At 45.8% G+C, this 20,033-nt stretch overlaps 1 protein-coding gene across 22 annotated transcripts in view; it reads right to left on the bottom strand.

Moving 5' to 3' along the window:
• Nucleotides 1-20,033, bottom strand: part of ATP6V1E2 (ATPase H+ transporting V1 subunit E2) — a 125,283-nt gene that overhangs the window by 96,147 nt on the left and 9,103 nt on the right. For 8 of the 22 annotated variants that reach the window (XM_032497454.1, XM_032497461.1, XM_032497451.1 and 5 more), the window contains exons 3-4: nucleotides 13,875-15,147; nucleotides 8,332-9,291 (exon numbers count right to left, since the gene is read on the bottom strand). The exons of 6 other annotated variants lie outside the window; for them this stretch is intronic. In XM_032497454.1, the coding sequence (XP_032353345.1) occupies nucleotides 8,511-9,188 (678 nt within the window). In that variant the 5' untranslated portion in view covers nucleotides 9,189-9,291; nucleotides 13,875-15,147 and the 3' untranslated portion in view covers nucleotides 8,332-8,510. Of the gene's footprint in view, nucleotides 1-8,331; nucleotides 9,292-13,874; nucleotides 15,273-20,033 lie in introns of those variants that run through there. 8 more of the 22 variants (XM_032497460.1, XM_032497456.1, XM_032497458.1 and 5 more) reach the window with 3 other exon arrangements.

The raw sequence follows: 20,033 nt of genomic DNA on the forward strand, positions 1-20,033 counted from the left end.
CCAGGCTGCCCGAGCCCAGGCTAAGGGGGTGGGAATGGGAGTGGGAGCCCGGAGCTATGAGGTCATACTCAGGTCACGTGACCGCTGCCGCATCTGCCAACCGTGGTACAATTACTAAGACAGTCAGGGCGTGCGACATTCAAACCAGTTCTCTCTCTCTCCTCCTTCTCCCTGGAGCTGGTCCCTTTCACACCAAGGGACCGTCTCAAAAGTCTAGAACCCTAAAGGGTATGACTCCAAATGCTACAATTTAAGGGCTTGGTAAAGAAAGAAAGGAAGGGAGAATGAAAAAACAGTCCAAGATTGCACAGCCTCACTGCAGTCTGAAAACTATGTTTAAGCTTCCTTTAAATCTTTTCTGTCAAAGCAATCTGACATGTGTATTAAAGAGTCTTTTAAAAATCCACATACTCTTTAACCCATTAATTCCAGTTCTAGAATGCTTGCCTAGGGGAGTAATCCAAACTGGGCAAAGGTTGAGGTACACAATTTGCTGTCTTGTTATTGAAACTAATGAAATATATAATGAAGTTGAATAGATTAGGGTATAAAAGAGCAATATCATACTGTCCAGTTGTTTAAAATGGTGACTTCCAAGAATTTTTTGTGACATGGAAAATGTATGAAAAAATGACCACGGGGAGTATTTTGCTTAACACTTACTATGCACCAGATGTTCTGCTAATTACTGTTTGAATAGTTAAATACATTATAAAACATATGGGGTGCAATAATTTGCAGGCATTAAAAATGAAGGTTACAAAGACCAAGTGATACCATTACGTGAAAAATCAAGGTACTCCCGGGCATACAACAGAAGGAGAGGTGACTTGCAGGGTCTCACAACAGCCAAAGGAATCAGACAAAGGCCAGACCACAACTCCACAGAGCCAGGATTCATTCATTCATTCAAGATAAACCCAGTGCCATTCCTGCTTACCAGATCTTCCCAGGGTTATGGGTCCAGAGCCAGTACCCTGTCCCCAGTCCTTCTGCCCTTTGGGAATCAGGTAACCCCCATGACGCAAGGTGAGAAAAGTCTGGGAAGTCACAGGCAAGGGGGCAGCTACCCCTCCAGAGATGCAAATCCAAACTCCAAAGCATGGAAAACAAACCAATGGGCTGAGTCCAGGGGTGTGACAAGTCCAAGGATTCTACAGCCCAGTAGGGAAAGCTTCCAGAAGGCAGGAGTCAGGAAGAGGTGTGACTTGAGTGGTCCAGAAAAATGGGCGTGCTCTAAGAAGCTAAGAGAAAACCAAAAGATTCTGTACATATGGTAATGGCACAAAAAGTTGGGAGGGGGAGGTAAGCCCAGGTTTACCAATTCTGATGGCAGGGGAGGGTCTCTGGTAAGGAGACCGGCCAGTGGGAGTGCTTAGATCTGGTGATTTCCATAAACAGTGTGTGTGTGTTTGTCCCCAACTTAGGGTGGAAAGTGGAATAACTGAATGTTAGCAGTTCCGATACTGAAGACAAAGGTGGAGTTAATGGTACTTTCTGTAAGGAAAGGGGATGCCAGTGGCCCCAAATGCTATTTACAAGGGGCTTTTCAGGAAAAAATGAGTCTTGCCTCTAAAGGGACCTGTCCATTGGTCTGAGCTAATGAAGGCTGGGTGTTTGCTTTCCTATTTCCATGGGGTCTGTGTGGTTTCTTTTGAGCAAAGGAGAGGGACAAGTGCTGTGCTGGGGACCTAACAGAGAAGTAAGGACATGGTAAAATGAGGTCACATCCCTTCCATGCTAACAAGCCCTCAATGGCTTCCCACTGTAGGCAGAATAAATTCAGATTCCTTAAATGCTGCCCACAAGCCTCACAAGATCTGGCTCAGTCCCTTCTCTCTCACCTTCACTCACTTATTCAAGCCCCACTGACTTCTCTGCTCTTCAGCCCAGTGGAGCTTTCTCTGCCTGGTGCCTCACACTGTGGTTCCCTCTGCTCAGAACAGCCTTCCCATCTGCCCCGCTCCCCCTACCCTGCTGTCTGCACAGCTGGCTACTTCTCCGGCTTTAGGTGCATGGGCCCCACCTGAGCAAGGGTCACAAAACGACTCACTGCCCATAACCCTTTACTTCTCCATGGCACATAGATCAACCCAAGTCACCAGTCGTCCACTTGCTTAGTGTAGCAAGTGTCCCCTCCTGAGCCCTGAGCCCTCCCACTTGTGCCCTGCCCAGCACCCCACCATCCACATCAGCAGATTCCTTTGTGAAAGCTGGGGTCTTAACTGTCCTGGTAATTGAAAGGGATGGGGTGCCTGGCAGAGTGTCTGACATTTGGTAATCATTCAAGAAATATATGTGGGATGAAATGATGTTCTGTAATGTGTGTGACAGAGATTATCATAATTTTTGTGTGGGCCTTGGTGCTATTCCATGAGGTGGCTGGATTTGTGACTGTTGTCAGCGAGCTCCCCCAACACCCAGGAAAGTGGGCAGAAGAGGGAGAAACAGCAAAGAGGGATAGTACTGCAATATACACTTACATGAACTATTTGGTGCCGATTTATTTACAACATTCTCATTTTTATGCTAATAAAAGATTTTTGAAATTAAAAAAAATATATATGTGGGATGAATGAATGAATGAATGAATGAATAAGAGGCCTGCTGATTTGACTGTAACTGAGTGAAATCCCAGAGCTCAAATTCCAAAACAAGAAAAGAATCTTCACACACTCCCTACTGCTTCCTTTCCTCCAACTGAGCTCCAGGGTGACTTGCCTCCCCTCCTCCCTCCCTCCCTCACTCTCTTCTTGCTTTCACAGAGGTCCATGAGCACGTGTTCTAGCTCAGTGCTGTGTGATGGGCCACCTTGGCACCCTCTCTGCTCCCCAACATGCCCCTGTGCCCTGACCTCATCCAGGACCACAGTCTATCCCTGGGCCCCCTCAAGTCACATCCCTTATGCAGTCACCCACTGGTACCTCTTCTCTGTAGACTTCCATTGTGACTGAGCCTGAGGCCAGAACACTCTGGGAAAGAGAAAGGAAGGATTCTCCAAGGAGCCAGCTCCGGCCATGGATTTGCTAACATATTTGTCCCACCGGGAGCCAAAGTTTTGGAGCTTCTATACAGTAAGTTTTTCGTAAATGAATGACAACAACCTGGTCTCTTCAGGTTTTTTTGTTTGCAGTCCCAAGTGTCTTAGTAGCTGACTATAACCCAGGACTGCTTCCTTGCCTCCTCTGAGCCTCAGATTCAAATGAGCATTTGGCTTTCAAGATCCCTTCAAGTTCTTAACCTTGTGGGATCTTCAGGATGTGAATCCGCTCAGGCTTGGTAGCAGCCAGGATGAGTCAAACATTACCCTCTATGGACTCATCTCCCAGGGACAAAAGGGAAAAAAAGTGCTCAACTCCATCACTCTATGCGTAAGCAGGAGGGAGGTAGTGAGCCGGGCCAAGGGTCTGCCAAGACTGTCTCTCAGAGCCGGGGAGACCTTTTGCTGCATCTGCACGAGAGAATGAAGTAGCCTGCCTCCTGGTGGAAGGGATGCTGTCCTGCAGGAAGAGGCCTTGGGTGAGCTGTGAGGCTGTGTGGGAGAGCTGGGTGCTGTGAGAGAGCCAGGGTTTATCACGCCTTAGAAGAGCGCTTAGGAAGGCAGGGGTGAGAGGAGAGACTAAATTTTTTCCTCAGTGTTGTCAAAAGCAGGCATGATATCAGAGATGAGGTAATAAACCGGGAGGGTGCAGGAAAGGATGCAGAAGCAGAGGACGGGGGCTGACACTTGAGCCATCTCCAGGTGGAGTTCAGCAAGGGGCCGCACTAGCTCCCCAGAGGCATGGGGTTTGGGGTTGGCTCAGTGTAGATCTGTTGACCCCCTTTCGGGGATGTTGGGACCCCAGGACAGAGAGGAAGCCCTGCAGGATTTCCTGTTCGGCTGGTCTATTCCCTGCCTTCTCTGAAATTCTACGACATGCTCAAAGCATCTTCTCCATTTCTGGCTCTCTAGGCAGCTCAGGATCAGAACTAAATCTATACTCTCCCTCCATCAGGAGACCCCAGCCAACAGGATTCCTGCACCATGTTCGAATTCCCCCAGCCCTCCCTGAGCAGGGAGTGAGCCTATAGAAGCAGCCTCACTATCAGCACAGCCTGAGTCTGCGTCAGCAGCAAACAGCTTCCCTTGCACCTCGGGAGGAAGTGTTAATGAGGAGAGCGGTGGGGAAGGGCTGTGCCTGCCTGCGGTTGTAACAGTTTGCTCCTTTTGGCTCACGGGGACTGAGGAGCTTACACAAGGAACCTGCCTTCTTGAGGATAGGACGGTTAACGCTAATAAAAAGAATGTGTGCGAGTTTGCACCAGGCAACTAACACCAAGTGCCCAGTGCAGACATTTCTAAAGCAAAGATCCCGACAGGAGTGCAGCCGTCAGAAGGGTGAGGATGGCGACCAGCAGCCTACCGGACAGGTCAAGAGTAGCACTGGGGGCTACAGAAAGGTGAGGGCTAAGATTTCCCTCTCCATTGCTGAGGCCCCTAGGGAGTACCTGGCCTGTCCACAGCCTCCTACCTTTGCACCCAGGCCCAAAGTAGAGCCCTTCCCATTTGTTTCCCAGGGAGGGAAGGGATGCAATACACCCTAGGTTTGTCCAGGAGGTAAGCAAACACTGACTGAAGTGAGTCCTGCTTGAGTTCAGGCTCCAATCACTGCGGCCTTCCCCCTACCCTCTCCCCAGAAACCGTAGAGAAAGATTTTCTCATCAAGCACCATCCCTGGGTTACAGTCCGGACACCCTTCCCCGGGGCCCCAGCTCACATAACTGCCTCTTCCTACCGCACAATCTATGGGCGAAGAGGAGAGAGACTCTGAAAGCCTGTCCAGAAACCAGAGCCAGTCTGGGAAAGAAGAACATAACGAACATAAATGTCTATTCAGATCCTATTACGTGCACACCCAGTGTCAGTACTAAAAGAACAAGGCAGCAGGGACTGCAGAGGATAAAGACTCAGTCCCTGCCTGCAAGGCGCTGTGTCTGAAAGATGGGCAAAGCAGCTGATGGGAAATAAAGGCAACGCATGGCAAATCCTCACCCATGGGGCTGCGCTCCTGGCAGCAGGGCTGGGAGGGCAGGCTGGGTTCGCCACCAGTTTTTGTTTTGCTGAGGGGACATTATGGGGGTGGAAACTGGAACCCATGTGTTAAGAGACCAAGGAGAAGGAGGTTGGAGAGAAAGAGACAGTATCCAGCAGCTCTGGGAGACAGAAAAGGTTGGGAAAACAGATGTTTAAGTGGGACTGGGGGAAATTTTGCCCCACAGGTACTGTACAAAGCTCTCCTCAATCTCCCACAAAACCTTTCACTAAAACTACTTTGAGGGGGAGAGGAATTAATGTCAAGTTTGGGGGGCATGAATTAATGTTGGGGGGCCCAATAACAGATTGAGCCCAGCTCAGAGGGCCAGAGCTGGGGGTCATCCAGGGTGAACAGATACTCCTGGTTACAGCTGGAAGTGGGGTTCAAGTTCCTAGAAGGGGAAGCTGGGGGAGGTGGGGGCTTGGGCAGCTGGGCAGGGAATGCTTGGCTGAGCCTAGAATGATGGCTAGGGGAGAAGGGGGAGTCCAAGGGGCTCTTAGGGGGAGTCCAGGGGGACTTGTAAGATGGTGTGAAACTGCAGTGGATGGCCTCAAGCCCTGGATGAGTGAGAGGATTTACTGGGGTGGAAGGAGTGGAGGCAGGAGTGGATAGGATAGAGGTCACTGGTTCTCATCTCAGCCTGTGCATCAATGAATTTGACCTGCCTCACCAAAGAGCTGGGTAGATTATTTGCCATCTCCCACTGGGGCTGATGAACAGTTCCCCAAGTGGGCTCCTACCTCCAGTCTCCTTGCCTCCAGTGTGTCCTCCAGACAGTGGCACTAGAATAATGTTTTAAAAACCTTGCTCTTCTGGTTTCACTTGTATTTAAAGTCTTTCAATGAGCCCTTATCACCTCCCCTCCTCCCACCACCAGCAGAAATAGTCTAATTCCTGAGCAGGGCACACAGCACCATGTTATCAGGTTCTGTCTATCTTTCCAGCCCCATCTGCATCACTTCCCCTCGCCCATCACACACCATCACACTGAACTACACACGGGTCCTCTAACACAACTTGCTTGTTCACACCTCAGGACCTTTGCATATGCTCTCCGCTCCCCCCACAACACTTTGCCTGAAGTTCTTTCCCCAGCTCAATTGCCAACACCCCCAGAAGCCTCTGTGTCTCTCTCTCTCTCTACCTGTCACTGTATTCCCACCATAACTTGTATCCAGCACTAGGATGGCACTTCCACATTGTATCACCACCATGCTATCATCTGTTCATGACCTTAGTGAAAGGACAGGATCAAATGGTATTCTTTGCAGCCCAGCAGCTAGCACAGGGCTTAGCTCATTGCTGGCATTCAGAAAATGTTCGATGAATGACTGAATTCACAACTCAAAAGGGGTCCATATAGAAGACACCCTTTGAGGATTCTGTCCTACTGACAAAGATCCCCTTTGCTCCTTGAACTGCCCCCAGACACCAGCAGGACTATAGGTGGACATCTGATCTGAGCTGGGCCACATGGATTCCCTCTCAGAGAAGAGGAATTGACTCTAAGAAAAGCAAATTTGTTTCTGGTACTACAACATGTAAACTGGGATGTAAAGTTTATGGGGTATACAAACTCCACCATTTAAACTGGACAATAGAGAAAGTTACTTCTTAAAAAAGAAAATGAAGTAGCCATCTAGAGGATTTCAGACAGCTTTCTGATTCCCAGTTTCAGCCCATCCCTGAGACTGTGACAGATTCTGGTCCTGAGCTTCTGTTTACTATAACCTGCCTCCTACTCTGTGTTTGATCTTCATGGGATTTCTGTTCCTTATACAGTCCTGAGCACGTAAGACAACCTCTGCCTTGGGAGAGTTGCTTGGGGGCTCTTTTCTTCAAAAAAAAAAAAAACTTCTATTTTAATACATAAATCACACTCAGACATAAATTAGACCTCAAATTACCATACACACGCAGAACCAGCTATATAATTTATGGCACCCAATGTAAAATGAAAATGTGGAATCTTCTGTTCAAAAAGTACAGGTAAAGGTACTAAAATACTTTGAAAGCTTTCTCTTTTCTTTGGCAGTCTCTCTTCTGGCTTGTCATGGTATTTTTTCACTATTTAATGTCTAAGTAGACAAAAATTATAATTTAAAATCCTTAGCATGAATTTTATCATTTATTTCTCTTTTGTGCACTGCCCACATGGAGACTGTAAAAATGCCTGTATTTCTTGGCTTCTCCTGGAAGATGCATCAAGCAGGCCACACGAGATGAGCCTGAGCCCCCCACCCGGGCACTGAGTTGCCTAGTGGAGAACTCCATCGGGCACGGGATACTTTACATGGCAAGTGCAGACCCTCATAAGCTCCTGAAGGTCCTGCCCTGAGACTCAGGCCCAGCAACCTTGACTACTGCTGGGCCTTCTGTCCCACCCGCCCCCAGATCTGTATGCCGTGCCCAGGCTGGGGTCAGGGAAGTCAAGCCGGATATCTCCCACTCCAGTAGGCTGGCTGACCCAACCCACAGCAAGACAGGTGAATCGCAGGGTCTTTAAACCTCCAGAGAAGTGCTCAGTGTCTGGTGGGTGAGAGACCCGCCCTCACCGAATAACCAGCTGAAAGTGCCATGGAGCTGCCCATGTGAGGCAGAGACGGCCACCATCATGCCCAGCCCTAAGACCCTGCAGAGCACACACGCCCCACCCTGACCCTCCCAGCATGCACATCAGGCCCTCACCACGGGCAGAGGGCAGCAATGTTCACTGGGTGAGGGAGGGAAAGGCTGGGTCTTGGGGCACCAGGGAGCTGGGAAATGGGTGGCCAAGAACCCATCCCAGGGAGATGTGTAGGCTTCAGGAGTTGGTTCTACACATGAGCCAAGGCCCAAGTCCCTGGCACAGGCTCCAAAGTCCCACTGAGCTTCAATTACAGAGCACACATTCAAAACTAAAATTAAGAACTTTAAGGCAGTGGCTACAGAGTGTTAATCCCAAGTGCCAGGCTCTTCCGATCATGGAGCCCTGTATGACTGTGATCATCATATGCCCATGAAGTTGGCCCTGTACACACAAAGAAGAATGCTAAACCTCACTAAATCACATAAGTACAAGAAGCTGAGAAAAAAGAATAAAAAACACTTCACATACATATTAACAAAATTCAGAACATTCAGACTCAGGTCAAGAATACCATTCACATCTCACCCGGAGGACGAGCTAAAGAGCTGATGTCTCTACTGCCTTCAACCCAGACCGCAGATCTGACCAGAAGTGCTGGTAGGTATAGATAAACTGGAATTAGGTTTCTAAGTAATAAGCCAGGCTTTATTCCAAAGTATAGTGCCTTTAGCTAGTCAAAGGGTATTTCATGAGGACACACTAATACCAGAGCAAAAAAGAGTTGGAAATATTACTAGTTTCCTTTGCCTTAATAACTTATGCTTTTATGGTTTAGCAGTTCAACATAAACGTCATTTCTCAGAGCTTTATATAAAAAACTTCCTGTTAGCATTGGCTCCAAACAAGGCCTTTCGTATTTCTGGCATCTTTTGTTGGGATAAAAGATCCAGGCGACTTTCTAGAGTATTAGAGACCTTTATTCTCTGATCGCCACTGTAGATCTCCACACCTCCAGCTGCATTTGTGGCCAGTTGCACTTGGTCAACTTGGACTTCCACACATTTGTGGGAAACTGCTGTGTATTGGGGGATGGCTTTTTGCACTGCAGCCTCCACCAAGAGGAGGTCCTGTGGCCTGCAGCGCACAATCACCACGGGCTCCAGCAGTCGGAGCAGACCTTGGAGCACCAGTTTATCCAGCAGCCCCTGGTAGACTTTTGGATCTGCCACAATCCTGCTGAGTCTCAGCTTTGCATCATTCAGCAACTCTGAGATAAGGTCATCTCGGGCTCTTAGGACTTTCAGCCTTGCCTGGTTCCTCATGGTAGACATCTGGATTTTCTTCTGCTGCTCTATCTGCTTCTCTTTCTTCTCATAATACTCCATAATCTTGAGTCGCTGGGTTTGCACAAGGCGTCCTTTCTCGATGTTGAATTCTTCCTCAGCCTTGGCATCTATTTCTTCTGCCTTCTCATTGGCTTCCTGCTCAATGAAAGCCATCATGTGCTTAATCTGCTTCTGCACATCGACATCACTCAGGGCCATGGCTGCCCTTGGAAAGGGAGGCGGGGGGAGAACTGGTGGACCCTCTGGTTCCTTTGACTTAGGGCAGAGTTTCAGGAGTGTCTCCACAGTTCCACTTTCTGAGCTGTGGCGTGCATGAGAGGAGGAAGGAGACAGTCAGAATCCAAAGGGAAGGATTATAGAGACCATCTATTCATGACTCATTTCACAGAAAAGGAAACTGATGCCCAGAGAGGAAAAGCAACCTGTCCAAGGTCCAACCGTAAAAGAACAGAGACTCAAACCTGTGTTTCCAGAGATCCATCTCTACTACACTCACCACCACTTTGTCATCAATAATAATGAGACAATTAGGGCATACCTCCAGAAGATATCTAGTCAGCGATGGCTCAGTACACAGACAGCACGCTGAGAGAATGGAACTAGGAAGAGAAGAACTAGGCCCCAAATTAGGAGAAGGCAGGAAATAATAAAGACTAGAGGAGAAATAAATGAAATAGAGAAATGCAAAGAAATAATAAAACTAAGAGTTGGTTTTTGAAAAGATAAACAAAACTGACAACTTTTAGCTAAACTAAGAAAAAAAGAGAAGATTCAAATAGATAAAATCAGAAATGAAAGAGGAGACATTATTACTGATGCCACAGAAATAAAAAGGATTCTAAGGCTATGAACAATCAGACACCGACAAATTTGAAATCCTAAAAAATGGATAAATTCCTAGAAACATACAACCTACCAAGACCAACTCATAAAGAAACAGAAAATATGAACATATCTGTAACTAGCAAGGAGACTGAATCAGTAATCAAAACCTCCCAACGACGACAACAAAAAAGCCCAGGACCAGATAGCTTCACTGGACAATTCTAAAAACAAAAACAAAAAGCTTAAATTAATGCCAGCTCCTCACAAATGCTTCCAAAAAATTAAAGAGGAGAAAAACACTTCCAAGCTCATCTTAAGAGGTCAGCATTATTCAGATACCAAAGCCAGAAAAAGACACTACGGGAAAAGAAAACTGGAGGCCAATATCCCTAATGATCATAGATACAGAAATCCTCAACAAAATACTAGCAAACTGAACTCAATAGCACATTAAAAGAATCATACACTGTGACCAAGTGGGATTTATCCCTGGGATACAAGGATGGTCAAACATACAAAAATCAATCAATGCAATACACCACATTAACAGAATGAAAGATAAGATCACATGATCATCTCAATAATGCAGAAAAAGCATTTGACAAAATATCCTTTCAGGATAAAAACACTCAACAAATTAGGAATAGAAGGAAATTACCTCAATATAATGGAGGTCACATATGAAAAGCCCACAGCTAAAATCATTCATAGTCAACAGTGAAAATCTGAAGGTTTTTCTTCTAACACCAGGAATAAGGCAAGGATACTTACTCCTCCCACTTCTATTCAAGAGAGTATTGGAAGTCCTCGCTATAGCAATTAGACAAGAGAAAAACATAAAAGATATCAAAATTGGAAAGAAATAAAATTATCCTTATTCCCAAGTGACATGATCTTATATCTAGAAAACCCTAACAATTCCACACACACAAAAAAAATGTTAGAACTTAAATTCAGCAAAGTTGCAAGATACAAAACTAACAATGGTTTCTGTAAACTAGTTGTGTTTCTATACACTAAAAAATAAATAATCCAAAAAGAAAATTAAGAAGACAATTCATTTACAATATCATCAAAAAGAACAAATACTAGGAATAAATTTAACCATGGAAGCTAAACAATTGTACACTAAAAACTACAAATCACTCCTGAAAGAAATTAAAGATGCAAACAAATAGAAAGATATCCTGTGTTCATGGATTACAAAAATAAATACTGTTCATACTACCCAAAGTGATCTACAAATAGAATGCTATCTCTCTCAATGTCCCAATGGCATTTTTGAAGAAACAGAAAAAACAATCCTAAAATTCATACAGAACCACAAAGGACCCCGAATAGTCAAAACAATTCTGAGAGAGAACAAAACTGGAGGCCTCACAAGACAGTCTCTTCAGCAAATGGTGTTGGGAAAACTGGACAGCAGCATGTAAATCAATGAAGCTAGAACACTCCCTTACACCATACACAAAAATCAACTCAAAATGGATCAAAGACGTAAACATAAGACAAGATACAATAAACCTCCTAGAAGAAAATACAGGCAAAACATTATCTCACATACATCTCAAAAATGCTCTCCTAGGGCGGTCTACCCAAGCAATAGAAATAAAAGCAAGAATAAACAAATGGGACCTAATGAAACTTACAAGCTTCCACACAGCAAAGGAAACCATAAGTAAAATGAAAAGACAACCTACGGAATGGGAGAAAATTTTTGCAAATGAAACTGACAAAGGCTTGATCTCCAGAATATATAAGCAGCTCATACGACTTAATAAGAAACAACCAAACAACCCAATCCAAAAATGGGCAAAAGACCTAAACAAGCAATTCTCCAAGGAAGACATACAAATGACCAATAGGCACATGAAAAAATGCTCAATATCACCAATTATCAGAGAAATGCAAATCAAAACTACAATGAAGTTATCACCTCACACCAGTCAGAATGGCCATTATTCAAAAATCCACAAATGACAAATGCTGGAGAGGCTGTGGAGAAAGGGGAACCCTCCTCTACAGCTGGTGGGAATGCAGTTTGGTGCAGCCACTGTGGAAAACAGTATGGAGGTTCCTCAAAAGACTAGGAATAGACTTACTGTATGACCCAGGAATCCCATTCCTGGGCATATAGCAAGAAGGAACCCTACTTCAGGATGACACCTGCACCCCAATGTTCATAGCAGCACTATTTACAATAGCCAAGACATGGAGACAGCCTAAATGTCCATCAATGGATGACTGGATAAAGAAGATGTGGTATATTTATACAATGGAATACCACTCAGCCATAAAAACCGACAAGATAATGCCATTTGCAGCAACATGGATGCTCCTGGAGCATGTCATTCTAAGTGAAGTAAGCCAGAAAGAGAAAGAAAAATACCATATGAGATCGCTCATACATGGAATCTAAACAAACAAACAAACAAACAAACAAACAAAGCATAAATACAAAACAGAAACAGACTCATAGACAGAGAATACAAACTTGTGGTTGCCAAGGGGGCGGAGGGTGGGAAGGGATAGATGGGATTTCAGAATTGTAGAACAGACAAACAAGATTATACTTCACAGCACAGGGAGATATACACAAGATCTTATGGTAGCTCACAGAGGAAAAATGTGGCAATGAATATATATATGTTCATGCATAACTGAAAAATTGTGCTCTACATTGGAATTTGACACAACATTGTAAAATGATTATAAATCAATAAAAAATGTTAAAAAAAAAAAACTGTAGGCCTCACACTCCTACCTTCAAAATATATTACAAACCTACAGAAATCAGAACAGTGTGGTACTGGCAGACAGATAATCAACATAACAGACTAGAGAGCCTAGAAATAAACCCACACAAATGCAGTAAAATGATCTTCAACAAAGGTGCCAAGACTACACAATAGAGAAAGGATAGTCTCTTCAACAAATGGTACTAGGAAAACTAAATATCCACATGCAAAAAAATAAAATTGGACCCTTATCTTGCATCGTACACAGAAATCAACTCAAAATGGATTAAACACTATCATATGATCCAACAGTCCACTTCTACATATTTATCCAAAAGAACTGAAAACAGGATCTCAGTATATTTGCATTCTCATATGTATTGCAGCACTATTCACAATAGCCAAGAGGTGTAAACAATCTAAGGGCCTACTGACGATTGAATGGATAAAGAAAGTGTTGCATATACATACAACGAAATATTTTGCCTTAAATACAACATGGAAATTCTGTCATGTGCTACATCCTGGATGAACTCTGAGGACATTATGCTACGTGAAATAAGCTAGTCACAGCACAAATATTGCATGATTATACTTAAACGAGGTACCTAAAGTAGTCAAATTCATAGGAGCATAAAGTAGAATGATGGTTGCCAAGGGCTAGGATGGAGGGAAACTAGGAAGTTGCTGCTTAATGGGTATAGAGTTTCAATCACGCAAGATGAAAAAGTCCTAGAGATTTGTTGTACAACAGTGTACACAGAGCTAATACTGTACTGTAGACTTAAAAGCTTAAGAGGATAGATTTCATGCTACATATTTTTTACAATTAAAGAATAAAGGAAGGGTAGGGGGTACAGCTCAGTGCTGGAGCACGTGCTTGGTGTGCATGAGGTCCTGGGTTCAATCCCCAGTACCTCGTTAAGGGAGGGGGCAGAGATAGAATGCTCTCCCCAAAAGATGCACCACTCACCAAGCTTGACGGAAAAACAACTCAGTGTTTGTGACAAAGACCAAGACTTTGTGTTCAACCTTACAAATCTTACACCATAAGTTAAAAAGAAAATGATTTTGCCCACCCCTTCCCCATCATTTTAGGATGTAGTTTTTCTTAAACTGCACTTTTGTAAACAGAGCAAAACATGCTCTGCTCCTAAATAACACAAGTCCATTAAGTATCTTTTTTTAAAAAAGGGCTCCCTGAGTAACCCTGCTGGTCAGCAGTTGGGAGCCACTGTGAATGAAAGCCGAGAGACTGGGAGATCCAGGAAGCCCCAGGTTAAGTGTGTAGAGGAAAAAAATGTACCAGACGAATCCTTACCAGTCCCCTGCCAAGAGCCAGCCTCTCTGCTCTGGCGCCAGGCGTCTGTACACAGAATGTGGAACTTGGAACGCACACTGGAACCTGGCACTGTGGCTTCCTTCTTTCTGCAGACGACCCTCGCAGTCTGACCAGGCAGCTTGAATCCAAAGAGCCAGGCTGTCACTGAGGAAGGCAAGCCAAGCTGACCCAGAGGAGGCCAAGAGGAATTTCCTTGGCACACAGGCCTCGGCTGGGGGCTACTCTTGCATGTCCAGAATCTCAATTCAGTTGGCACACAGTGGGCTTCAGCTCTGGGGTGGGCTCACATTAACCAAGCCATCAGACACAAATACGTGTGTGAACCCAGGCAGCCAGTTTATTAACTTACTGATGAAAAATACAGCTGTCATGTTGGCAGGTCACGGCCTTCTTTCCTTGTATGTGAATCACATGGGAAGCCAAATCCAAAGGTTGTTTCATGAGAAACCAGAGCAAGGAAAATTTGCCAGGTGGTCTTTATGAGTGTGACATCGGCCACCTGGGCTGGCGTGCTCCAGTCGGTGACGGAGGACATCCTCTCCAAGCCCAGATAAGGCTTAGGTAGGCCTCTCCAGCTTCCACAGTCTCGGTTCTAGAGTAAGACTGCTGGAATTCAGATCCCAGTTCTGCACTTAGCATTTGTATAATGTTAGGAAAGCAGTTCACTCCTCAAGGCCTCAGTTTCTTCATCTGTATAATGGAAACAATAGCATCCACATCATAGGATTATTGTGAGGCTTAAATGACAGAAGTGAATGGTTAGCATAATGCTAAGCACAAAGTCAGTCTTCATGCTTGGTAGTTATCAGCAGCAGCAGCATTCCTCCTCCTCCTCCTCTTCCTCCTATTACAGCTCCTCTCCTCCGCTTTAAGCCTCATTCTTCATCACAGTCACTCTTTGTGTGTACAGAGTACTTCGACTGATTTGATTTCCACTCCCTAAAGTAAGTAGAAACACATCCTAGTCTTGCTGCCTCGTGTTAAACTTAGTGGCCCTGCATGGAGTTTGGGAACCTCCCAACACTTCCTGGCGCATTCACCCATGGTCTCAGGTGGCCAGCCACATCCTTGGTGATGGTGGGTGAAGTCTGGGGATTCCAGGGCTCTTGAGCTGGGGAGTGGGATGGAGTCATCTCGCAGCCTGGCACACCGTCCCCGAATCTGCAGTCCTGAGTTCTCCTGCTTCTTTGGTGCACTTCCACTTCCAATCAGTTTATCGGTGCTGAGGCTGGAAGGCAGCTGCAGGGTGGGGCTGGGATAAAAGTCAGGGATTAAGCAATTGTCCCTGTAGGAATGCGGGTGCCCACGTAATGTGTCTGGCAGATGTAACTTCCTGTCTGTCTGGGATGGGGATTAGGAGCCCACATGGGCCTGTGGCTTGAACAAAACAACAAAACAAAGAAATGTGAAACACACATGCATCTGCTCTTGCCTGAGGGCCCAGGACCCTCCATTCCAATGAGGCAGGGTTGCCCTGGGAGTGGCATCCACCTTGCCAATGTTTGGGGCTGGGGGCAGTATCTAAAACTCTCCAAGACAGTCTCACTCCCATAAACTATTCACTACCAGGGTCTCTTCATTGCAACACAATCCCCCTACATTGACACATCAGGCTCAGCACCCCTAACAGCCCTTGATCCTACAGTTCTCCCCGCTATGATGCCTTCCTCTGTGTCTCTCTGCCAATCTAAAGCCCACCTGCGTCTTCAGCCCACTTGGAGCCCAACCACCTCCTTGACCTCTGGACTTCCCCCTCAACATAATGACAGTGTGGCCTATTTTCCAGATATAATTCAGAGCTGGATTCTGTGTCTTTTGATGCTCCCATTACTTTGCTCCCTCCAGGAAATTCCTTGAGGACAAGAATCTCCTTTTTCAGCAGGGGTTAGATGCAGACAGGCGCAAGTTAAACATGAATTGATTGAATTAAGGGCTTGTCCTGGGTACAGGGTGGGAACCGCAGAGGGGGCTTTTTTTTTTTTTTTTTTATCGTGAAATATAATACTCATTGAGGAAAGTGAATGGCTGAATGGATTATGATGAGGCAAATATCCTGTAATCAGCACCCAGGTCAAGCAATAGGACACTGGACACTGCTAACATCCCTAGAAGCCCCTGCTTATGATCTTGGGGAAGAAGAAATTTCAAAACTGATGATTTTATATCCGTGGGCATAGGAGGGGTCCTTAGAGGAAGTGTGAGCTTGGAGATCTCTCTTCCAGGGTCCTCGCCTATGTGACCCTGTGTGCACCCTGGGGGATCCACATCACCATGAGAGGGAGGAGGGGGAGGCAGACGTGCTTGGTGGGCAAAATGTGTCTGTCAGCCCGGAGCCCTGCCCAGACCCTGAAACAACTGTTCTTCCTTCCAGCTGGGATTTGTAACTGAGTCTGAGGGCAGGCGTGTCTGGGTGGGGGCTCCCTACCCGTAGCCAAAAGAGAAGCAGCACCAAACTTGGGCCACTGGACACTTTGAGGTTGCAGGGTAAGGGAGGGAAGGGGCTTTCCAGAGCCTGGAGGGCCCAGGAAGTGGGTGAGGAAGTTTAGAAGAACTATGACTCCTTTGGGGGATTTTAAATACTAAACACGTGGGAAGGGGGCAGCCCCTTTTCTGTCCTTCAACAAATATTTGTTGAACATCTACTATACGCCAGGCACTGCATAGGCACTGGAGATAGAGCAGAGAACAAGGCAGATACCAGCCCTGCCTCCCACAACCACAATGTCAAGGGGGAGATGAACAGGTAAACAGGTAATCACACCATAGTGTGGTCTGTTAGAAATCAGCCATTTCAAGAAAACTACGTGAATGAAGGAATCCAGTCCCTGAAACCCCCTCCCAAGCTCACCGTAGGCTCTTTCATAATGTATTGCTCTGCTGCCAGGTAAAGCCTGTAGGGGGTGGTTTGAGACACACCATCAGTGACAATAGATGCTTTCATTGGAGGCAGGTCACCGACAACAAGTAGCAAGTTGGCAGCATTCACTGAGGAGGATTTATCCAAATAGATAAGAATCGATCAAGTTGTTACAGATTACCTGACTCGAAGCAAGGCCTTGGGGTTTCCTTGGTTCAAAAATGTGGAAAGGTACCTGGCACCCAACATGGGACAGGATTAGAGCCAGGAGAGGACACAGGCTGAGCAGCTGCCAGCTTGAGCTGAAAGAGTGGTCCTATGGGCAAGGTGTCAACCAACCCTGGGAGGGAGAAGTACAGACGGGCATTGAGGGATGGACAACTCTGAGAAGCAGGAGGAGTGAGACCATCTAGATGGGGAGAATGCTGTGGGAATGTGTAGGAGGTCTGAGTGCAGAGAACAGATTGGTTTGGCAGCAGCAGACAGGCCTGCAGGGGCAGTGGGAGTGAGCGATGTCTAGAAAGACGGTTGGAGTTCAACTGGGGAAAGTTTGAAATATCAGACTGAAAGCTGAGGCATTAGGCTAAGGAGATCCGTCAAAGTCTACTCAGCAGGGATGTAACTTGGCCAAACCTGGGTTTAGGAACATTAGCCTGATGCTGGTGTAGGCAGGAGAGTCTGGCATAAGCGAATGCCAGGTCCAGGCTGCATGGATGAGGACTTGGACAAGAATGCGAGAACAGAGGCCTGGGATGTGGTACAAGGAAATGTGGTACAAGAGCCGGCAGGTTTGATGACTCAGGGCACCTGGCAACACCCCTGCTGCAGCGCCCTCCTCATACGGCGGCGGAGCAGCTCTGCTCAGGGTGAAGGTGTGGGAAAGGAGGCCAGTGCACCCTGCTCCTGACAGAGCAAGCTGTGGGGAGAGAAGGCAACAGCCAGAGAGTTCATCTGGCCTGGAAGTAAAAGAAGACACCCAGAGCAGAAATCAAAAGTGCCCACAAAGCTGTATCTCTGCCTCAATTCGTGATGACTAATGGGCCACGTCCAGTTTTAATCTAAGAACTCCATCCCAGTGGCAAAGCGGCCTTTAGTAGGGGCTGGAGAAAGCTAATACCCACAGGTAATATAAACAAGAGAACCAGGCAGGGTCAGAAACATTTCTCCCAAAATAATTTATGTGAACTCACAACTTAATTTCTCCTTTTCAAACATCTGCAGCAAGGTTACTTATTTCAAAGAAGTCAAGTTCTCCCCAAGAGCAATTTGCCACAAAGTTGCATAGCCAAAGGTTTTCAGTGGTGGTTTCCCCTTACCCCCACAAAAAAGCCCTTCCATTTCATCCCTGTTTAAAGGGTCCAGGCATCTGCTGCCTTAGGAAATGGGGACTTGGGAGCGTAAGACCTGATATTTTAGAGAAGCTGGAAATCCCATTTTAAAAGTAAAATCCCATTTGTCCTTTCTCTTTTATTGTGGTAAAATATGCATAACATAAATTTTATCATTTTAACCACTAAGTAATGCTCAGTAGCATTAAATACCTTCACACTGTGCAACGGACACGCCATCCATCTCCAGAACTCTGTACCCATTAAACACTAACTCCCCATTTCCTCTTCCCCGCGGTCCCCGGCAACCACCATTCTACTTTGTGTCCCTATGAATTTGACTATTCTAGGAACCTCATGTATGAGGGATCATTTAATATTTGTCTTTTGTGACTGACTTGTCTCACTTAGCAGAATGTCTTCAAGGTTCATCCATGTTGTAGCATGGAGTAGAATTTCCTTCCTTTCTGAGGCTGAATAACATTCCATTGTATGGATATATCACATTTTGTTCCGCTATCAAGTGACACTTGGACTGCTTCCACATTTTGGTTAATGTGAACAGTTTTGCTATGAATGTGGGTATACAAATATCTGTTCAAGTCCCGGCTTTCAATTCTTCTGGGTATATACCTAGACGTGGAATTCCTGGATAATGTGGCAATGCTGTTTACTTTTGTGAGGAAACTGCTAGACTATTTTCCACAGTGGCTGCACCATTTTATAATCCCACCAGGAACGCAACAAGGGCTACAATTTCTCCACATCCTCACCAAAATTTTTTATTTTCTGGGTTTGTTTGTTTGTTTTAATCATAGCCTCCTTAATGGGTGTGAGGTGATATCATTATAGTTTTGATTTGCATTTTCCTAGTGATCAGGACGTTGAACATCTTTTCATGTGCCTACTGGTCATTTGCATATCTTCTTTGGATAACTGTCTATTCAGGCCCTTTGTCCGTTTTTAAAATTAGGGTTTTTTTTTTGTGGTTTAGCTTAGAAGTTCTAATCACATTGTGGTCCTGAACGCTCAACCCCACTGACCTCCAACTGAATCCACCCACCTTAGAAAGCAGTTAAGCACCCATCAATTGTTACTTGAGCAGACCCTCAGAAGGTCTTCCTCAATCCATTTATCAAAGTATTCACCCCTCAAACAGGCCTCTTCTAAGGTGGGGGGGGGTGGGAGTGGTTTGAGATTCTGGCTACATGATGAATGAGCAGTTTACATAGCTAACATTTATTGAGTGTGCCCCACATGCCGGGTGGTCACAGAACGTCACAGGATGGTAACTGAGAGTAGGAACCAGGAGGCATCTCTGCCTCCGATGTCTGCACAAGCCATAGCCCGGTGTCATGAGAAATGCGCTAGAGACAGAGCCTCAATGGTAAAGGTTTCCGTCCTGATGTCTCTCACTTACAGGCTGAGTGATCTGGATAAAGGCTCAAAATCTGCCTGAATTCCATCTGGATAAAGACACAAAGCCTCATGACTTGAGGTGTGAAAAGGCTTTGCAAAGTGCTAGGTGAACATCAGGTGTCGTCATTTACAAAACACCATGCCAGTCACCCTGCCCTTCCTAGAACAACATTCCTCAAGCTGCCTGTGGGGAGGTAGGAGCAGGTCAGGAGTCAGAGCCCCAGAAATCCCCCAGGGGGCCAGTTGGCCAAGCTACCAGCCTGAGAGCCATGGTCAGGGACAGCCCCGAGAGATCTCAGATGCTCTGCTTGCTCAGGGACACCAGGAGTAATGTTTGCTACCAGTGCTCAGCTTGGGGGATGCATTCAGATGCCAAATGCTGCTTTAGTTTGGACAGTTTCTATTGCTATATCTTCGCTGTCACAGATATTTTCTTCTATAATGTTTAATTGTCTGTTAAGCTTAGCACTGAGTTTTTCATTTCAGGTATTGTATTCTTAAACTCGAGAAGTTTGACTTGGTTCTTTTTTTTTT

The sequence above is a fragment of the Camelus ferus genome, chromosome 15 (assembly GCF_009834535.1).
Source record: "Camelus ferus isolate YT-003-E chromosome 15, BCGSAC_Cfer_1.0, whole genome shotgun sequence".
In the NCBI taxonomy this organism is placed as follows: domain Eukaryota; kingdom Metazoa; phylum Chordata; class Mammalia; order Artiodactyla; family Camelidae; genus Camelus; species Camelus ferus.